Source organism: Gavialis gangeticus, unplaced genomic scaffold, assembly GCF_001723915.1.
Source record: "Gavialis gangeticus isolate Ggan-Ray unplaced genomic scaffold, GavGan_comp1, whole genome shotgun sequence".
Lineage (NCBI taxonomy): Eukaryota > Metazoa > Chordata > Crocodylia > Gavialidae > Gavialis > Gavialis gangeticus.
This window is the reverse complement of record NW_017728995.1, coordinates 54,264,516-54,283,216: the sequence shown is the minus strand read 5'-3', so window position 1 is coordinate 54,283,216 and position 18,701 is coordinate 54,264,516. Positions and strand designations below refer to the sequence as shown.

At 37.7% G+C, this 18,701-nt stretch overlaps 1 protein-coding gene across 1 annotated transcript in view; it reads right to left on the bottom strand.

Moving 5' to 3' along the window:
• Positions 1–18,701, bottom strand: part of SLC25A36 (solute carrier family 25 member 36) — a 50,216-nt gene that overhangs the window by 23,179 nt on the left and 8,336 nt on the right. Inside the window, exons 2-4 of the mRNA XM_019503662.1 lie at positions 9,953–10,123; positions 4,867–4,944; positions 3,091–3,191 (exon numbers count right to left, since the gene is read on the bottom strand). Of these exons, the coding sequence (XP_019359207.1) occupies positions 3,091–3,191; positions 4,867–4,944; positions 9,953–10,123 (350 nt within the window). The remainder of the gene's footprint in view (positions 1–3,090; positions 3,192–4,866; positions 4,945–9,952; positions 10,124–18,701) is intronic.

Below are 18,701 nucleotides of genomic sequence, written 5' to 3'. Positions count from 1 at the left end.
CCTGTGCAGATTCGGGGGCGCACGCCTCCCCCACGTGTTCCCACGGTGTGTGCAGCAGGAGACACCCCCCCTTCCCCAGATGAGCCATGGCTCCATCCTGTGCCCACCCCGCCCCAGCTGGGCAGCACCTGCCCCAGCCTCACTTCCTCCCTCACCCCAAGGGCCTTGATCTGCCCTCTCCTTCTACACCCCTTCCACCACAACAGACTTACCTGCTGCATGCAGCTCTCCAAGCTGCTGGGCCACGTTCCTCACTGCCTACGTGCTGCGCTGCAGCTGTGTGCCTGCATGAGCCATTTATCAGCCAAATTATTGGACACAAGAGGCTGATTTCCGATAGACAATAATATCTGTGCCAATCCAATATGAGACTAATGTATTGGTGCACCACTAAAGGTATACATGTTACTTTTAACAGCCTTGTGTGTGGCTTCTTAAAAAAAAAAAAAAAAGGCTGTATAGATCAAAAGCAACATGTAGTCTTTGAGTGCTTAGTTTTAGATTTTTCTAATGTAAATAGTATATGAACAATTAAATATTAGTCTTTGAAATTAATTAAATAATGCAACTCAGTTCTGAAACAGGGAAATTGGGTGGAAAAAATGTCAGAGCAGGTAGCTTTCCCATGAAGCAGGAAAAACAAATTCACCTGGCTAATGCACAATTTTAAGTTATAAAAGAAGATCATAATGATCTTATATCAAATAGTTTCAAGAATCAAATAAGTTAGTGCTTACTAAGACTAGTAATTTTCTCCCTGGGATTTCACCGCACTCTTACTTCATAAGTTATTAACATTATGTAGCAATAACAATTGTGCAGACAAAAATTGTTAATAGCCAATTTTAGTATTCTTTTAAAGGCTTTATTAGGATTTAATTACAAAAATGACAAGGTTAGCATTTTTCCAGAAGCTATGTTAATTCTTAAAAACAACCCTTTCAATTAATTATCAAACTAATGCCCAGTACAAAGAATCATAAGATTATTTACAGAACTTACTTGTAAATGGCTTTTAGCAAGTTCTAGAAAACATTGTGCTAAGCTATTTTAAGTAAGAAAAAAAAATAGCTACCTTCACTGTGAATCTGCATGGGGCATTCAGTTTCACCAACCATTTTTTTTAGGTGTGTAACTGTGAAGCTAAATGTTAAATGCTCATCAGTACTGCACTACTGCCCTGTTATAAATTGAAGGAAAAAAAAATAGCTACAGAATTGGGAAAGCGTTCTCAGTATTAAAGCTAGTGCACAATATGAAAGTCTCTGAGTACAACCATAAAAGAGGCAAACAGCTAAAGCTTAAGGACATTTAACCAGCATCCAATCATCATGAATGCAAAATGCAGCATCACCCTTCTAGGTGGGAAACAAAGTGCAGACACAGAACTCACTGACAAATCAGGATCTGCATCTTCAGGTGCATAGGGAAAGCTGCTATTTGCACATATCTGCACAGGTTCCTTTCACTATGAAACAAATATGGAACTTCCAAAGATAAGGGTCATCTGAATCAACATTATAATCTATGCAAGATGAAAGATTAAAGTGGTCAAGTTAAAAAATTAAAAAGAAAAAATAAGAAGAGACAGTGCTAATACATTTCCATGTCTTCAGTTTTTTGTCAAGAGAAAAGTAACATCTCTTTATAATTCTGGGGGGGAAAAAGAACACAGGTAATCGAAAAAGTAGTATTACACAAGAAGGATCCCTGAAGCAGTTAACTGAATAAGATGGATTTAATTGAATAATTAATTCCCTCCTTTAATTATTTATACCAAAAACATATAGTAGCATAAAAACTATTATTTCAGCAAATGCATTAGCGTATTTTTTTCTATTTTCAACAGCTGACCTATTGGCTGTAGTATTCATTCTCTGAAAAAAAAGTGAGACATTATTCATATTTATCTACCTCTAGATTTTTTTTTATGGTATCCACAACTACAATATATGCCCATGAATCTAATGTATGTTTGAGTTCCTATACTAGACACGAAATTAGTTGTGCCATCATAGTCAATTATCTGCTTTAGGGCATACCAGAGGTTTCTACTGATCTATCCAACACATTTAACACTAACACTACATTTGACATACTTATATAAGCATCATATACTGGTTGTATAATTTGGTATGTATGATTCAGTTAAATAATCATTTCAATTTCTATCATGCTTAAGCAAAGTGGTGAGAATTTAAAATGTTTATAGCTTACATTAAAAAACAAAAAAGATATTTTTTTAAAACACCTCAACATGAGGGATATTGTCAGCAGCAGGTATTACACTAGCAGGTGATGATGAGTTTCTGCAACACCTCTGCCAATGCTGCTCTTGCCTAACCTTTCACATCTTTGGTTTATGGAGATTACCAACCATGTACCATTCCACTGCATCTCTGTAATGGTAGAATATACCAAGGACTACATTTAAGCCACCAAGTCAATTTTATTTTGGACCTAAGACTTAAGTCAGATCTAAATTTTCAAAAGTAATGATCCAATAAATTAAACACACCTTCCAACTTTACTCCTTCTTGAAGAAGGATTAAAAAGTTAACTGGATTACTTACTACTAGAGCAAACTTTAGAAATGTTTTAGCATTTGAGAAGAGGACAGGTATTTTTTAAAGACCTGTAAATATCTTTCAAAAAGGCGAAAATATATAAAACATAAGAAGTAACAAAATCAAGGGAAGGGGAGAAGAATATTTTAAAAATTATTGAACCAAAATTCAGCATAGACAACACTGTTTCTAGTTTGCAAAGCGCAGTTAAATTATTCAGAGTTAGAACTTGGTGAATATTTTATATTCACAAAAAATATCAAAGAAGAAAGCATGTCAGTTCATCTAGACAATACATCATTCACTCACACGGCTACAGACACCCATTAATGTAAAGTTCAATTTCCATGCATTTATTCTCAAGCTGCCTTCCATACTCGAGGCAAGTCACCTACACATGGCTAGTTACTGAAATCAGAATCATTCAAGCACTGCTTATTTTTGTTATTTCACATATATGGCAGCCTCATAGTCACAGCTAAGCATCTCAAATAAGGAAGGCAAAAAAGTTACAGATTCTTACCTGCCACTCCAGCTGAAATCATGTGTACCTGGCTGGTATCTGGATCAAAAATACTGTTCAACTTTTCCTTGCAATTTGAGTAAGCACCAAAGTATATTGCTCTAAAATCAGAACAAGATCCAAGATTTAATTTTGTATCTTAGATGTAGCTAACAAAGCACTGCTAATGCAGAACAGATAGATCTCTGGCTTCATTGTTTAGAGATACTATACAATGACAAAAATATTACTATGAAGAAAGCAGCTCAAGCTGCAATTCCACAAGCACTTGAATCCTGAGGTATGGGGAAGGAGAACTGGGGGGGAAAAAAAGGAATGGAGTGGTGTTTATTCATCTCATCCCTTCTGCAACACTCCAAAATCTATACTGGCCATAACAAGCGTGAAGGGTTTAATTGTGAACTTGAGAACTCCAGCTTTCCGGTCATCTTGTGTGGCAATGGCCTGCTTAATTAACATGCAGTCTTATTACTTACGAAAACATAGAACAAAGCCACACCAGACTGTACTAGGCAAACTACTCATTTTAATGATATTACATTGTCACACTGGTTCTACTTTTTAGAAAGAAGGTAACAGGGAAATCCAAAGAACCATTCTTTATTTTTGGGTTGCTTTGCTTAGAGTGTGAGTTTTACATAGTACACTAGAAACAGACCCTTCCCACTGTTCTTCCTTTCAGTTTTTGATTGAACCTTTCTGAAATGATTCATTCAAAATTTTCTTACCAAATACAAAAGAACTATACAAGTATTTGCAAATTGTGTTCAATCGAAAATTATACTAAAAATGACCAATGTGTTTTTTAGCATCTAAACAGACTACCATGCAAATTTTAGAAAGGTTGTTTTAACCTCACAATAGCTATAAAATTTATTTTCTGCGATCATGTATGTGCTTATTATTATTATTAGGTAAGCAATGACTTGTACACTTTTAACCGTTATACAAAATCTACATGATCAACCCCCCCAACAAACAAAAAAGCACCCGTCAAAATACATATCCGCGTTCTTCATTAAACAGAACATTAAGTTAATCTGATTAGCTCTGCAAACATGTTTTTCTTCAGAACAAAATGATAAAGTACTTGCTTTCTGAGATGTAATTTTTAAAATGGGATCTGAACCCAGCTGAATATGCTGTATGAGTTATGAAACTTTTTTTTTTTTTTTTTTACAGCTTATTCAAACAAAGAGCTCCTGGGAAAGTCACTTAGCAAAAGCTTAATTGAAACAAAGTGTTTGATGAAAGCTGGAGACTGGAAAAAAAAGCCAGGATGTGCTAACTCACAAGGCTAAATACATTATCAATCAGACAACTCTAATGTGAAAACTGAAGAAAAACAAACTCACATACACAAGCTATAATATTTCATCTCTGTCAGTTTCGGAAGAGTTAACTGACCATTACAGAGCACCCCATAAAGAAGAATCCACTTAGAGAGATAAATTTAAAATCAATTTTGAGAGCACACACAATTTGAGGCAAGTATACCAAAGTATTCCTCAGCATTTTCAGGGGAATTAGTCAAATGGACTTAAAAGACACTTTTAGGCCCCAGCCTTTTTAATTCTAGTTAGTCCTTCTAGAACTTTTAGCCCACAGCTAAAAGTTATAAACTAATGCTCTATGTTATGCAAAAAATAATAAAGAATAATACTACTAATACTAGAAATGCAGATATTACCTTGGTTCCACAAAACACTCAATATAGTTCAATGTCTAACATATGGCAGAGTCATTTCACTTATAAAACAGGCATTTTTATTTTACCTGGAAGGAGCAACGCCTACCAAATTAGGACCTAGCCCTCTAAAGAGAGAACGAGGACCTTCTTTTTGCAGGATCATCCTGAAAAAAAAAAAACAAAACACAAAAGAAGTTGTAACAGTAAAACAAAACCAAACCCACACTATATATTAAAAGCAGATAACTGCAGTACACAATACTATAGTTCTTTTTTTTTTTTAAATAAACAAACTACTAATTTTGTCATTTTAACAGATTTAACCCTCGAAGTCAAAGGGTTCACCCATGTGTAATGTTTTTTTCTGGCAAGCAGTGGTCTCATAGTAAATACAACACATTAATAATCATTCTTAGAACTGGATCATCTGCTGTACTATAGATTCACATTTGTTCTCAGGAGGCAGGAACAAACATTCAATTTTATTGCATCTTTCTCCAATTCCTCCGTGTTCCCAACATAAGATTTAGAGGAATTTAAGTCTCATGAAAAATTCTACTGCCACACAAAAGATTTATCAAACCGTAAGACACTCAAGTGAATGTCCAGTTTTTGACCCCTATCCTAAAATACAGTTTCCAGACACATTATAGTCCTTTTGATCTGGGAACTCCCTCACAACAAATGCAGCTAGACAGGGCAAGTACTGAAGTAGTCCGATCTCTTCCCAACCACTCTGCAGGATTAAGGCTTAGCTGTTAAGGGATCAATTTCTTCTTAGTTTTTCATCCTATGCATTCCTATGGAAGTTACCAACTGTAAATCCAAGTAAAATTGGAGCCCTTGTTTTGTACAGCTTGACTCCTTACCAGGCACAAGTATTCTCACTCCAATCCACAAAGCACTTTAGCATATAATGAATTTAATCACATGAGTAACTTATTGTCTCCACACAGACTAATCATGCTTAAGCTTAAGTAAGTGTGTAAGAGTTTTGCTGGATCAGGAATAAGGTGTGCAGCATTCTGCAGGGCTGAGGCCAGTAACCTTACAGTTCTGGGAACAGTGGGGGTGAACAAGGGCCACTAGACATTTTTAAGAGGATAGACAAAGGAATAAGAAACATACACTTTAGCTTAATAAGCTTTATACTGAGCATTAACACAGTACTTTCAATTTACTATTGTCAGCATTAAAGGATTTGGAATACTTGCTCCACTGAGGTGTAATTTTTTTTTTTAAAGTAGACTATATTACATGTGTTGAATCTCAGCACAGGGTTTGTTCCAAGATGCCTGGATACAATAAGGTTTTGTTGAAGGTGCACATTGCTGGTCCTACAGAAAATGTATCTAAAGCTTAAGCCTTGATTATAGAATTCCAGCTTTGGATAAAGAGAAAAAAAAGAGAGGATATCAGTGCCACTGCAAGAAGGAATTTTAACCGCTCAACTGGATGTTGCAATGTAGGACTCCAAGCTTATCAGCTTAGATAAGCCATCCAATACACACAGTATTTTTCAGGCATATTCCTTGTTCAAAAAGATATCCAGGTTAATGACAGCAGAGTCAGTCAATTATACAAACTTCATAGTTGCGTAAATTGTTTAGAGAAGTTTAAACTGATTAGTCTGAATATACACATACATCTAAGTCAGTGTTCTAGGGGATTTCAAAGTATTCTGAAAACCAGCATTTTGAACATTTGCGATCATTTGATTTTTTTTTTTTTATGTAGAATATACACAGATGTGTGTGCATTCTATATAATGAGAGGGCGTTTTATGATCAGTTGCTCTTGTGCTTCTTGTACAAGCGCACTCGTCCACATCCCACAGCTGAAAAAATCAGATGCACTTTCACAACCTGTAGTGGAGGAGAGCACGGCTCACCTGAAACTGCATATAGTAAAACCCCCTCTCAAGTCACCAGCAGATTGCAGGATATAAGTCTGAAGTATGACTGGCCTCACCTGGGGCTTGTCTATACTGAAAGGGATGCTCCAGGAATTACAACATCTGGAAATTTATCACTTAAAAAGCTGAATGCCTTTTTCTATTAAAATGTTTTTGTGGGTTTTATTCAGACCTTTATCTGAAGAAGGAAGCAATTACGGAGAGCTATAGTCAGGAAATCTAAATTCAATTACTTGTTAACAGACTCACCCATAGTGAAAAAGGCTGCCATTGGACAAACAGTACCAAAAGCTAAGTTTTAATTGCTTTTTTCTTTTAAAAAACTGACTTATTCTTGAACTATTAAAATATTTTGGCTGAAAGTAAGAGTATGTAACACAGGATAACTTTTAGGGGTTGCTGTGGATAACTCAGACATCTATTACCATCACTGATATAAACTAAGAAAGGAGGAAGATTTTATTGTGCAATTGGCACCTAGTTATTTAGTGTGCATGTACACGTACATTTCTTCCCACTACCCCCCCAACTACCATACCCACCATCTTTTTAAGTGCGTGTAGGTGGGAGGGGTTGGAGTGGGGTGTGGGAGTTGTCCTTTCCCCCTCTAGATGCAATGTACAAGTCTTACACAGACAATGAGCAAATCTGATAGACTAGAAAACGTGCAACTGTTCAGCATTACATCTAAATGTAAGAAAAATTATTCTAGTTCTTATTATACTTGAATTTGAGTTACTTTTTAACAATTCATTCCATTTCAACTTTGGCAACAGCTCTTAGATTTTATTATATGTGGAACTGGACTGGTTGAAACATGCCATTCTAAAGAGAAATGAGCTTGTGTAATGTATATGTGCAGAAGGGCATTCAATTGCTGAAAGCAAAGTAACTGAGATTAATTTAAATAAAGCAGGTGAGGCTGCAAGAGTCAACTGTACAAATTTTAATGCCATCGAGTACTTCCTGAGTGCTCACTAGTAACATGTTCTTTTTACATTTTGTTTCTTTCAGAGTTAAAGACAGAAAACAGTTGCTACCAAAAGGCAAACAGCTATACCTTCATTCAAGATTTTTGTGATATCTGCTGCCTGAACCAAGAAACAATAATGATGGCAAGTCCTGGGCCACATGGAGTAGCTAACAGGAAGTTTTATTGCAAAGAGAGTTCACCTAACCATTCTGATAGGCGCTGTGATGTAAAAATCAGCACTCAGTGGCTGGATGGTCCAATGAAATGCACACTTCTATCCAAGACTATCATCATGTTTTATTTTAGAAACATCCTATGGAATGGGTTTGCTTTAGAAAGCACGTACAGCTCCTTAATAAATTTTATCTGAAACTATTTTAGTCAAAAGAAAAACATATAGCCCACCCTCCCCGCAATATACAATTATCTGGTTTAAAGTGCAACACAGCGGACGCAATCAGTAAACAATTACTCCAGATTAGCACAGCATATTCCTCCTTCCTATGTGAATAGCTATGCCAGCATATGGCTCCTGTATACCAATAGAACTACTGTCCACAACTGTACAGTAGCTATTCTTACTGTGAAGTCGGAGAGGTTCTTACATCCTCAGAACAGCCAGCTACCAGTCTAGTTCTTATGTTGTAGTTACCGCTCTTGGCAGGGGGTGCGAAACTAATAAGCTCTTCAGGGCTTGCTTCTTAAAACAGATGGTAGTATATTTCCACTGCTTTCAAGCACATTTTTACATCACCCTTGGAGAAGATACTTTCTGGGACCAACAGAACCCCACTCCCACCCCCACTTTATCAACACTTTCTCATCCACCTTCTCACCTTCTGAGAGTAGAAGCCACAAAACTGCTGTTACCCACTTCTCATTTCAAAAGACTTCTCTGAAATCCAGACTTCTAAGTCAACAGCACCCCTTGCGGAGGATGCTGTGCCATTAATAACAGTTCTCCAGGGTAACACCCCTATTGATTCCCCTATTAGGATCAGGATTTTACCCCTCTTGCACAGATCACTAGCCAGGACAGAAGTGCTAGTTATTTCACAAACAACAATTGTAAAACTGTAAGAGTCAAATTTGAATACTACTAACATTCATGCAAAACCACCACCATTTGATTAAAGACCTAGTCTGCTAAGCAAAGGCTGAATTCAGACTTTGGGTGCCAAGTCATTTCACCCAATGCATCCCATCAGAAGTCTTAAATTTATGTTAAATATGAAACCTTCCTGGTCTAGATACTATGCTTCCCAAAGATCTAAGACTGACCCATGCACAGAAATTCTGTGCAGGGCAAGGCAACACAGGGGATCAGATTTACAACCACTTGAGTTTCTCTGCGATTGCCAAGGAATGCTGGTTGGAACAGTACCAGAAAAAGAACATGGCTGGACAGCTAAGGTGATTAACAGGCACAAGGGACTCTCTAAATGGGTGTCACCTCTTCATTTTTCCAAATAAGCAAAGTTTAAAATCACACTATTGCACAGGGTAGAAACAACACTTCTCATTCTTAAATATGAAGACTATTTCCAACAAAATAGAGGGAAAAACATCTGCTCTTGGAAGGAAAAAAAAAGTCCCCCTCCTATTCTTCCTGATCAAAGATCCACGCTCAACAGGACCTCTGCCTCATTCAGTACTCAAGATGAACCCACAGTGGGAATGAATGGGGTTGTTAAGCAAAGGAGGCTGATTTTGTTGATGAAGTAGGAATGTGTGTTGTGAAGAAGACAAAAATTGCAGGAGCAGGAATGTGGTTTTAGGGCTAAGGCAGCCAACTCCTAGGGATCTGGATTCTATCACTGACTTTTCCAGAGTCCCAATGTGATGTCCTAACCAAGACCATAACTACTGCTTCCTCACTTTTTGGGTGCTGGACTTGAGATCCTGGAGGGAATAAGTTTGCTGACTCTTCTCTTGATCCAGAGTTCTCTGGTGATCAAAAGCTGATGAACAACTACATGGAAACAGAATTTCATGACAATGAACCAATTACTTAATCAGTGCCATCCTTTGGTGGACCTTCTTTTGGGGCTGAAGTACCAGTTCAGTCTTACTACCCCAAAACATATCCAAATGCTACATTTGAATAACTGCACGTAGAGCTGTGATTAACATTATCACATTCAACAACAACAACTGTACAAAATCAGCTCTCCCTTAGAAAGCACTATTTCTAAAATTTTGTGATATTCCCACAAAGGAAAATAATCCCCTCTGGACAACGAAAGAGGGTATGTGAAACAAGAAACGTGCATGTGGTACTCACTTCAAACAATGGAGAGGTCCAGGGGAAACTCTAGTTACTCGATTGACACTAGCACCACTCACAGTGTTGAGGTGAACTTCAGAGATGTAGACAGTTATAGAAGAGGATTGCAACCGTGTTTTCACAACTTCTAGTGGACAAGTCAGAATGGCCCCAACAGTGCCTCCACATCTGCAAAAAGGAGAAAGATTACTGTAGTTTTAAGTCACGACGGAAACAGAAAAAGTTAATACTCAACTAGATGCATACAAATTGACACAATATCATAGTCAGAAGGAGGACGCCTGTGCTTTGAACCTGTACAACAGTACTGCAGTTATCACTTGTACTTCAATGAAAGACACAAATCAATTTCTCTCCATTAATTTAACTGCTTAGAGTAAATATACTTACTGACAAAACAAGTAACTGACTGTAGCAAAACTGCACAAGAATACAATCTGCTCTGGAAGACAACCTAGTGTCTCAACCTTCTTCTTGTAATGTTTAGCATATTCCTGATAAAAAAAACCTGTTAAAAATCTCATTTATAAAACTATGGGGTATATGGGTTCAGAGACAACACATGTGGCATTACATTTAGCTAAGGGAGAGGAGGCAAATAAAGTAGGTGGGCACAATATTTTAAGGGCTATTTTTACATATCCTCATTTATTTCAAGGAATCCACTTTGTTTTGAAGGTTGCAAAGGGAAAACAGTGACTTTCTGAACATCTATTAAGATTTTTCCTTCAAGAGCACCAATTTCGATTATACCCGCTGAATACCCACTGAATTTAATGGCACTAGCGCTCACTTATCTGAAGGCTGTGCATGCAGGGCCTGCAGACAGTTGCAAAGTGCCATCAAAACTTGTTTGTTCTTGCTGGAAACCTAAAAGCTTCTCAACACTGGACATGACTATTACTTATAAGTATTGCTGCCTTATTCAACAGCTCTTATCTGCCTGCTAACATTACTTGACTATGTTCCAAAAATGTTCCAAACCAGGCCAAGGTTTTTTCCAAAGAGTTAAAACTTTCTTGCAGGAGACCTGATCTAGTTTTCACTCAAAAGAAGTTTTGTTTCTGTATCTAACACTGATCCTTTCCTTCTGCAGGGAATTAATGGAAACTGTGATTACAATTTGTATTGCAAACTTCATGAAACTACAGGGCACTATTCATTCACAGAGTCAATTAAGGATATACAGAGAATAATCATAACCTTTAGTCATCTTCAGCTGGGCTACATTTAAAACTAGCTATGTGCTGGAATCCTGTTACTGATCCCAAGAGCGAATGAGCCCTTTCTGACTAAGATTATCCTAAAAAGAATTCCCTTCCAAGTTTTAAAAATAGAAACTGTGTCAAGAATTTTTTCCTTCTATTTTCAGTAATCTGTGTCACTATAATATCACTAAAAGATTAAGAGCCTCAACATACTAAAGAGTGTTTGTGCATTAAATATTGAAGAGATTTCAAAATTTGCATGCAGACTGTACAGTGAGAGGTACATAAATGCTTTGGCAGACAAACTCTACAACAGCCTATGTATGTAGGGGGTATACAACAGGGTGTTAACTTACTTTATGAACTTTAGATATCTTCATTACCAAATGAAGCTACTAGTAAAAATAAAAATGTTTCTTTTATAGCCCCCACCATCTCATTATTCACGAGCCGTGCCTGGTACCTCAAGGTATGTAGAAAAAACATTTAAAGCTGTGTCTATGGCCGAATCAGCATTGAATCTTCAGATTCCGATTTGGCTGAATCAGATCAGGACAGTGATCCGAATCACTGTCCCCCGATTGGGCCAAATCCAAATCCGAATCAAATACAGCCTATTTTGCACACACCTACTAACTACCCCTCTCTTCAACAGGACACGGTAACTGAATCATGGGCATTGATTGATATGCATACCTTTGTCTGGTCCAACCCGGTGGAAAACCGGCATGTCAGAGCATACTCAATCCTCAGTGATTAAGTAACCTGCCAGAACAACACAGGAAGTGACGGAGCTGGGCTCAGAGCCCAGATTTCCTCTCTTCATCTGTGCTTTAGCCAAAATACTAGCATTTTTTTCAGTACCTTTAAAAATAAAAGGTACTTTTCACTGAAAACTTTTTATAATACCATATCACATTAATATATGATGGCAGATGTAGAGGAGAAATGTTAGGATGGAAATACCATAGGTACTTGTTACGTATTTTTATGAAAGACAAGGAAAGATCTGTGTAACTTACGGAAGTCATAAATAAACTGCACAAAAAACCCCTGCTCAAACATTAAATGCTCTTAAAATGGAAGTGTGCAAGCTGAGCCAGTAAGATGAGCTAAAGGCTGCTACAGTTGCTTGTTCAGACCTTGATACACATTTATGAAAAAAAACTGTCACTTTTTCTCATCCTGAGCTGCAAATAGAAAGAAAGTAGATTTAGATATCCAAGAGACAACCAAACCAGAGTTTAGATCTTAATTTTTTTTTTAAGGTACAAAACATTTTATAAAAATGGGAAAAATAAGAACACCTCATTTTATTAGTTTTCAATGTTGGTGTCTCTATTTCCAGTCTACAAAGAAGAAATTCACAGAACCCTAAATGAACATTATGGAGACTGGGTTTTTGCCCTCATACTCATCTCTCCAAAAACACCTGTATCACTGAGAAACAAGACTCACTATATTCAAGAAAGTACCATACCAGCCAATTACTTTATCCAACAATAAGTTTCAAAAGTGGAAAGAACTTTTTGATATAGGAAAGCACGTTTACTCAGTGCTCAGATGGGTTACCAACACAGAGAGACAGAAAGACCACTGCAGAAACACTTTAAGCCTGGAATATACTTTCCTACATTATCTTTTGCCATCAAAGCAGAGATTCCAGGTAATACTTGACAGATGATTCTTACTGCTAAGTAGAGTAAATCAGTAGGGGCCAATTTTTCTGGCAGGCATGCCATAAATTAACCCTATACCTTTCTGGAGGACCACAAGGATCCCTTCTTTTGCCCAACCTGCTGTTCTGCTTTCTGCTCTCTGCCCTGCTGCTCTTCTTTCAGCTCCCTGCCCTATCTGCCACTGTGCTGTCTGTGCCCTCCCTGATCTGCTACATGCCACAAACAGGAGCTGATGTGTGGCAGGTTGACCAGCTGTGCAGTAAACAATTTAAAGAGCCTCCAAAAGGTCAAAGTTAAAAGATTATTATGATAGCTTTAGCATAGTTAGTTCCAGTACCTTATATTTATTTTATGCTCCTTCAACATTTTTTCAACTCTGCCAACACAAAGACACTATTTTTATTATCATATACTAGCACAAAGCTGCAACATTCCAGTTGCAAGGAAACATCTGAGCCAAATCCAAACCTGCACTGAAAAAAAATCATATCACCTTGTTTATTTAGTTTAGCTTTCTGCAAAACACAGAATAACCCAGGTTTTGCACCTGCCCTGTCACAGAGTAGAAAAGGGGAGAGAAATGTTCAATTTTTTTTAATTACAATAAAGAGAAGAGAGTAAGGCTACAATTCTTTATATTTGAAACCAATGGTTCATTGGCCGTCTACCAGTTTGGATGGAAAAAAAAAAAAAAAAATCTACAACCACTTAGGAACTATATCTAACTGAAGTACTTAACTGCAGTTACAACTCACTGAACAGGTATTTAAGTACTAGGAGAACACCAAGTCCTGAAAAAAAATGGATTTATTTAAATAAAATAATTCTGAATTTTAAACATGAATCATATTATCAAAACTCACTTATCCCAAAACTGGTATTCAATACACAGAAGTTGTGAGCAAAGAATTCAAATATTAGAGGGTGGTAAACATTATAATCTGTGCAGACAAGAAAAGCTTTATTTATTAAACAGGTCAGCTGCCATTCCAAATAGCATAAATGAGACCAATGTCCATTTTAACAGAAAACACGTGTTGTACACATGTACAAGGCAAATTCCTTTATTAGTTTTTTTGTTTCCTGGCTTGCCGATTTAACAGGACAGCTACCAGAAATACTGTGAAAGAAACAGTCTCTTCTTTGTATTCATGAGCCTGGCATGCCATTAATAGATGGCCAGCAACTATAGTTTAGTAAGAGATGCTCTGTAAGCTGCCAGCAAAGCCGCCTCTAATTAGCACTTATCATGCTGCCTTCACTCCTGACAGACTTTAAATCTGGGGACAAACCTTTCCTATTTGTGCATTAACAAAAGCCATAATGTCTCCCAATACAGAATGTTTTTACAGGGGGGAAAAGCCAACTTACTCCTCCCTAAAAGCCCAGTCAGTACATAGTTTATTTAAATTTTAACCCCCCACAAAGAAAGTTGCAATAACTTATGTCCACAAGTAATTTTACTCAAATGCAGGTCACAGTGACCGATCCTTATTATGGGATCAGATCTTTACCAACACTGTCACCAAGCAGACTGTAATCAATGGTTTCTAAAAAGAAGTTTAAAATACACTTCTTTCGACTCCTTTCAATGTCTGCAAGATGCTTTGTAAAGGATGAATTCAGCACTCACACAGAGTACCCTACAGAACATGTTCTAAAATCTGATAAGTATTTTTAACTGTACTTTTACCAGATGTCTTATCAGCTTTGCCAACATATTCCTCATGTAGCCTATTAACCTTACCTCTCACCAGAGATGTCATGCTATAGCTTCTGATCCTATAATGCAGCCTATACAAGAGGATTCCAAGTCCCCATGTAAAACCCTATTGATTTAAAGACTGCATGACTGGTACCTTGCTACAGATCTGCCAAGAAGGAAAAATTACCACATGAAAACTGTACGTTTGTGATGCAACAGATTTGACCCCACTGCATATTTAAAAAAAAAGTATCTGTCCACTTAAGGAACAAAAAGGAGCCCATTTATTGTTTGCTTGTTCTGTTTTCAATTAATACTTTAAAATCACCATGGTTAAGAGAGTAACAATCTCAGTGAAGGCAATGAAGCTATATAATAACAGCCAGGGCCTACTTTTTCCTACAGAAACTTTATTACTGGCAATGATGTGAGAAGGAAAATACCTAGTTTGACAAGTTAAGTTTCTACAGTTGGCCAAAGAAGAACACAGCAAGTGACAAGTTATCAGAGATGTGTAGTCTAACATCTCTGCTTAACTACCTCTCATTGCTGCATTAGCAAAGGTGCAACTCCACTGATGGAAATACCATCATGGACAGAGAGCTGGAATTGTAACCACTGAGCCATTCAGATATTCTATAGGCTGGACTAACATTTCCAGCATCAACAGGAGGAACTATATCAGTGCTAGTTTAAGAGTTAGAAATGTAAGCAAACATTGGGGAAGATGAGACCTGTTACAGGTAAGTTGTATGGGCACAAAGATGGTAGAAGTCAAAATAATAAGTGGGCCATATTATTTTACTATATGGTTAAGGATAGCAGTGTCCAAGGAATACACACAAGACCCATACATTTAACATGGCAACCAGAAGTATTTGCCAGATGACAAAGACTCCCTGTTAGGCCACTCATTGCATGTAAGGTTTTTTTGTTTGTTTGTTTTTTTAAATCTCAGAGTAAATGCTGGAAATATTTCCACAATTAAATCCCTGCAAGGATATTCCATTTTTAAATTCTCTGGTAATCCAAACACTGCAATTACAACTGGGTAGTGCGGTAACAAAACGGTCTGACAAAAAATAATTTCACTGTCTAAACTGAGAGCAGCACAAAACAGTTGACAATGTGTGCATGTGGGGAGGGGTGAAGAAAGAGGGGAGAGAGTAAATTAGATTTCCTTTTAATGATGGGGGTAAACCTATTTGTTTACAACAGTGCACCGCTGACCAAAAGAAAAATATTAGAAGTGTCAGGATTTCACAGTTCTTAAAATATCATCAGCTATTTTTATGAAGACACAGAAGCTCAATACAACTACACCCAATTCATGGAGCAACACTCGAGTTTATGAGACCAAGGTCTCAGAAAAACTCATTGTTTATTCAGAAGAACAGCTGGGCAAGGCAGTAAGATGGAGGAGGAAGGGTACTAGTGTGGGCAAGGAAAGAAAGAGAAATTCAGTCAGGTCTAGAAGATATCCAAAGGCTGTATGAATTGTGCCACGAGTCTAAGTTTAGGAGGACAGAATTTGTCCAATTGTCTGGATAATTCAGATAGGTGAAGCCAGCAGTACTTTTTCCCTTATTACAAATTAAAGTCCCCAAAATAGCTTTATAAACCACTGTACAACTTTAAAAAATACATCCTTTTAAATTGAAGAAACTGCAAAACAAAACACATTAATTCTCCACTGAAGATACTTTAGTAGTGTACAGCTGTACAATGAAGCTTCAGCATACATTCTGAGTCTCAAACCCTTATTCAGGTTCAGTTTTTACAAAGACTCGCTAGTAACTGCAGCCAGTCAAGCAGCTGCTAGACTTCAGCTATTTGTAGCAAATAACTCAAGACTTTTAGCTATCTACACAGCTGGCAGAAAGCCAAGGAGACTGTCTCTGCAGTCAATCTACCTATTCTGAACAAATGTCCACTTGCTGTAGAGAGCAAAAAAAGTGAAAGCCAGAGAACTGCATAACTTAGTTGCACCATCCACCAGAAAAGGTCCCTCACCTCTAACATGTAGCACTGAAATGTCCTGGTCTAGTGATCTCTCTAATCTAGATTTGAGGCCTCTCCATAATTTATGCGAATTGAGCAGCACCTCATTTCAAAAACTAATTTACTGACGTGCTTACCTCCTTGCAGAGGGGCCAGACAGGGAGGGTGGGGCAATAGCCAGAGGGTGGCAAAATATAGTTGGGAAAGTCACACTCGGGCCCCCAATGCTGGCAGGTGGCATGGGTAGCGGGTCCGGTTCTGGCCTCAGCTGGTACCACAGCAGACGCTGGGCGCAAGCAGCCCTGTCCACCCATCAATCATCGCACGGCAGCCTGGGAGATGGGAGTTTGGCCCACCCATGGTCTGCAGGGCTGGACTCCATCTCTCAGTATACCATGGGGGACGCTGGGTGGAAGCAGCCCTGCCTGCATGCCTGAAACAAAGCAGTAGACTGGAAGATGGAGTCCGACCCTGCCCAGCACCATGTGTGAGAGAGAGTGCACACGCTCCTCAACAGCTCAAAACTTAAGAGGCCCTCCAGCCCAAATAACTGTCCACCCCTGCTCTAGCCCAAGCTTACACTTATCTCCTCACACCTTGAGACACCTTCAAAAGATCTTGCTCCACCCTAGGGTGCCATGGAACCCAGGTTGGGAATCACTGCTCTACACTCTTGCTGCAGACATGCTGCCTGACTGCACATTTTTAGAGAACTAATCACAGTATGCAGCCCCAATGTCCCAGACATTTCTGGGATAGACAGCAAGTCATCCCTAACTGAAAACTGAAGTGCTGGCCACCAAACTAATTTCCACTTGGGTCACTTCAATTACTATCACCTCATTCCCCATACAATTTCTGAAGCCAATTACCAACACCTTGGTCTTTTACAAAGAACAAAATGTTTTAAGATTCTTCTTACTACAAACCTTTAAAGATTGCATCTGCAATGCACACATCTAGCCTGGACTATACTGAGCTGGATGCTACCCAATATAGAAGTTTGTTAACCTGATCCTCTAATATTAAGACTTAAACGCTCCATAACGTTCTCCTCCTAACCTGAAATAAAAATAAAAGTGATTGAGCTCATATGATAACCATGGTCTCTAGGTTGAAAAGTAAGAAAGAAATCCTGGGCAGTGCAACAAAGCAACTGAAAGCCTTGCCTAAAGATACTGACGCCTTGCCTAAGGATATCCTGTATCAGGATCTGCTAGCATAAGATAAATGATCAGTTCCTGATTTCTAGTGCAAGATGCTTGAAAACAAAAGGGGTTAAATTAACTGATAGTAGTAGAATACTGATGCTCAAATTCTTTGACAAGGTTGAGAGTAACATAAAAGGAAGCAAACAAGCAGAATTTGACATTTACCGCTAGCTTGACAGTTTACTGACATTACAGTACTAATCAGCTTCTCGTACCTTTGATATAAACTACTGAAATGGTTTTCTTGGAGAATTATGGAGCATTAAAAATTCTAGAGTCTGACACTTCAGTATAGAAACAGTAAAGCAAGCAAACATGAAGTGGCAGAGGGACCTTGCTATAGGAATATATTCTCTTTCAAATTATTTTGATTAAAATTGTTTATCTTTTTTTGGAGATAAGTTTTCTACTATTGGAATATGTTATCTGGAAAGTCATTGTATTTTGTTCTTAAAGAAACAAAAGTTGTTCATATCATACCATCTTTGAATCTCAGTCACATGCTCTAAACATCTAAATGATCTAATGCATCTTTGTAACTTTACCAGTAGGAAATCAATAGCATGGCAAAAGTACATGTTGCCATGTTTTCATAGGCTTTTGAAAGGACTTCATCTTTAAAAACTGTAAAAAAAGTCAAAAACACGTTTTGCTATAAAACCAGTAATGATATTTTCACATATACTAAAGTGCCACTTCATTTATATACTGGAAATGAATTGTACAAACTACTCCAGCATACGTAAACAGCAGAATTTTCTTAATTGGCAAAAGTTATGGGGTATTCTTTATGGCCCACCTGTGTAAACAGAGTTCATCCAAGATCAAGACAAGAAAAGAAAGCACCCTAACAGCACTTTAAAATATTGATAATATATAGGGGTGCACTGATATACTGGCTGGTTATCAGATTGGTACCAATAAAAAAAAAAAAAAAAAAAA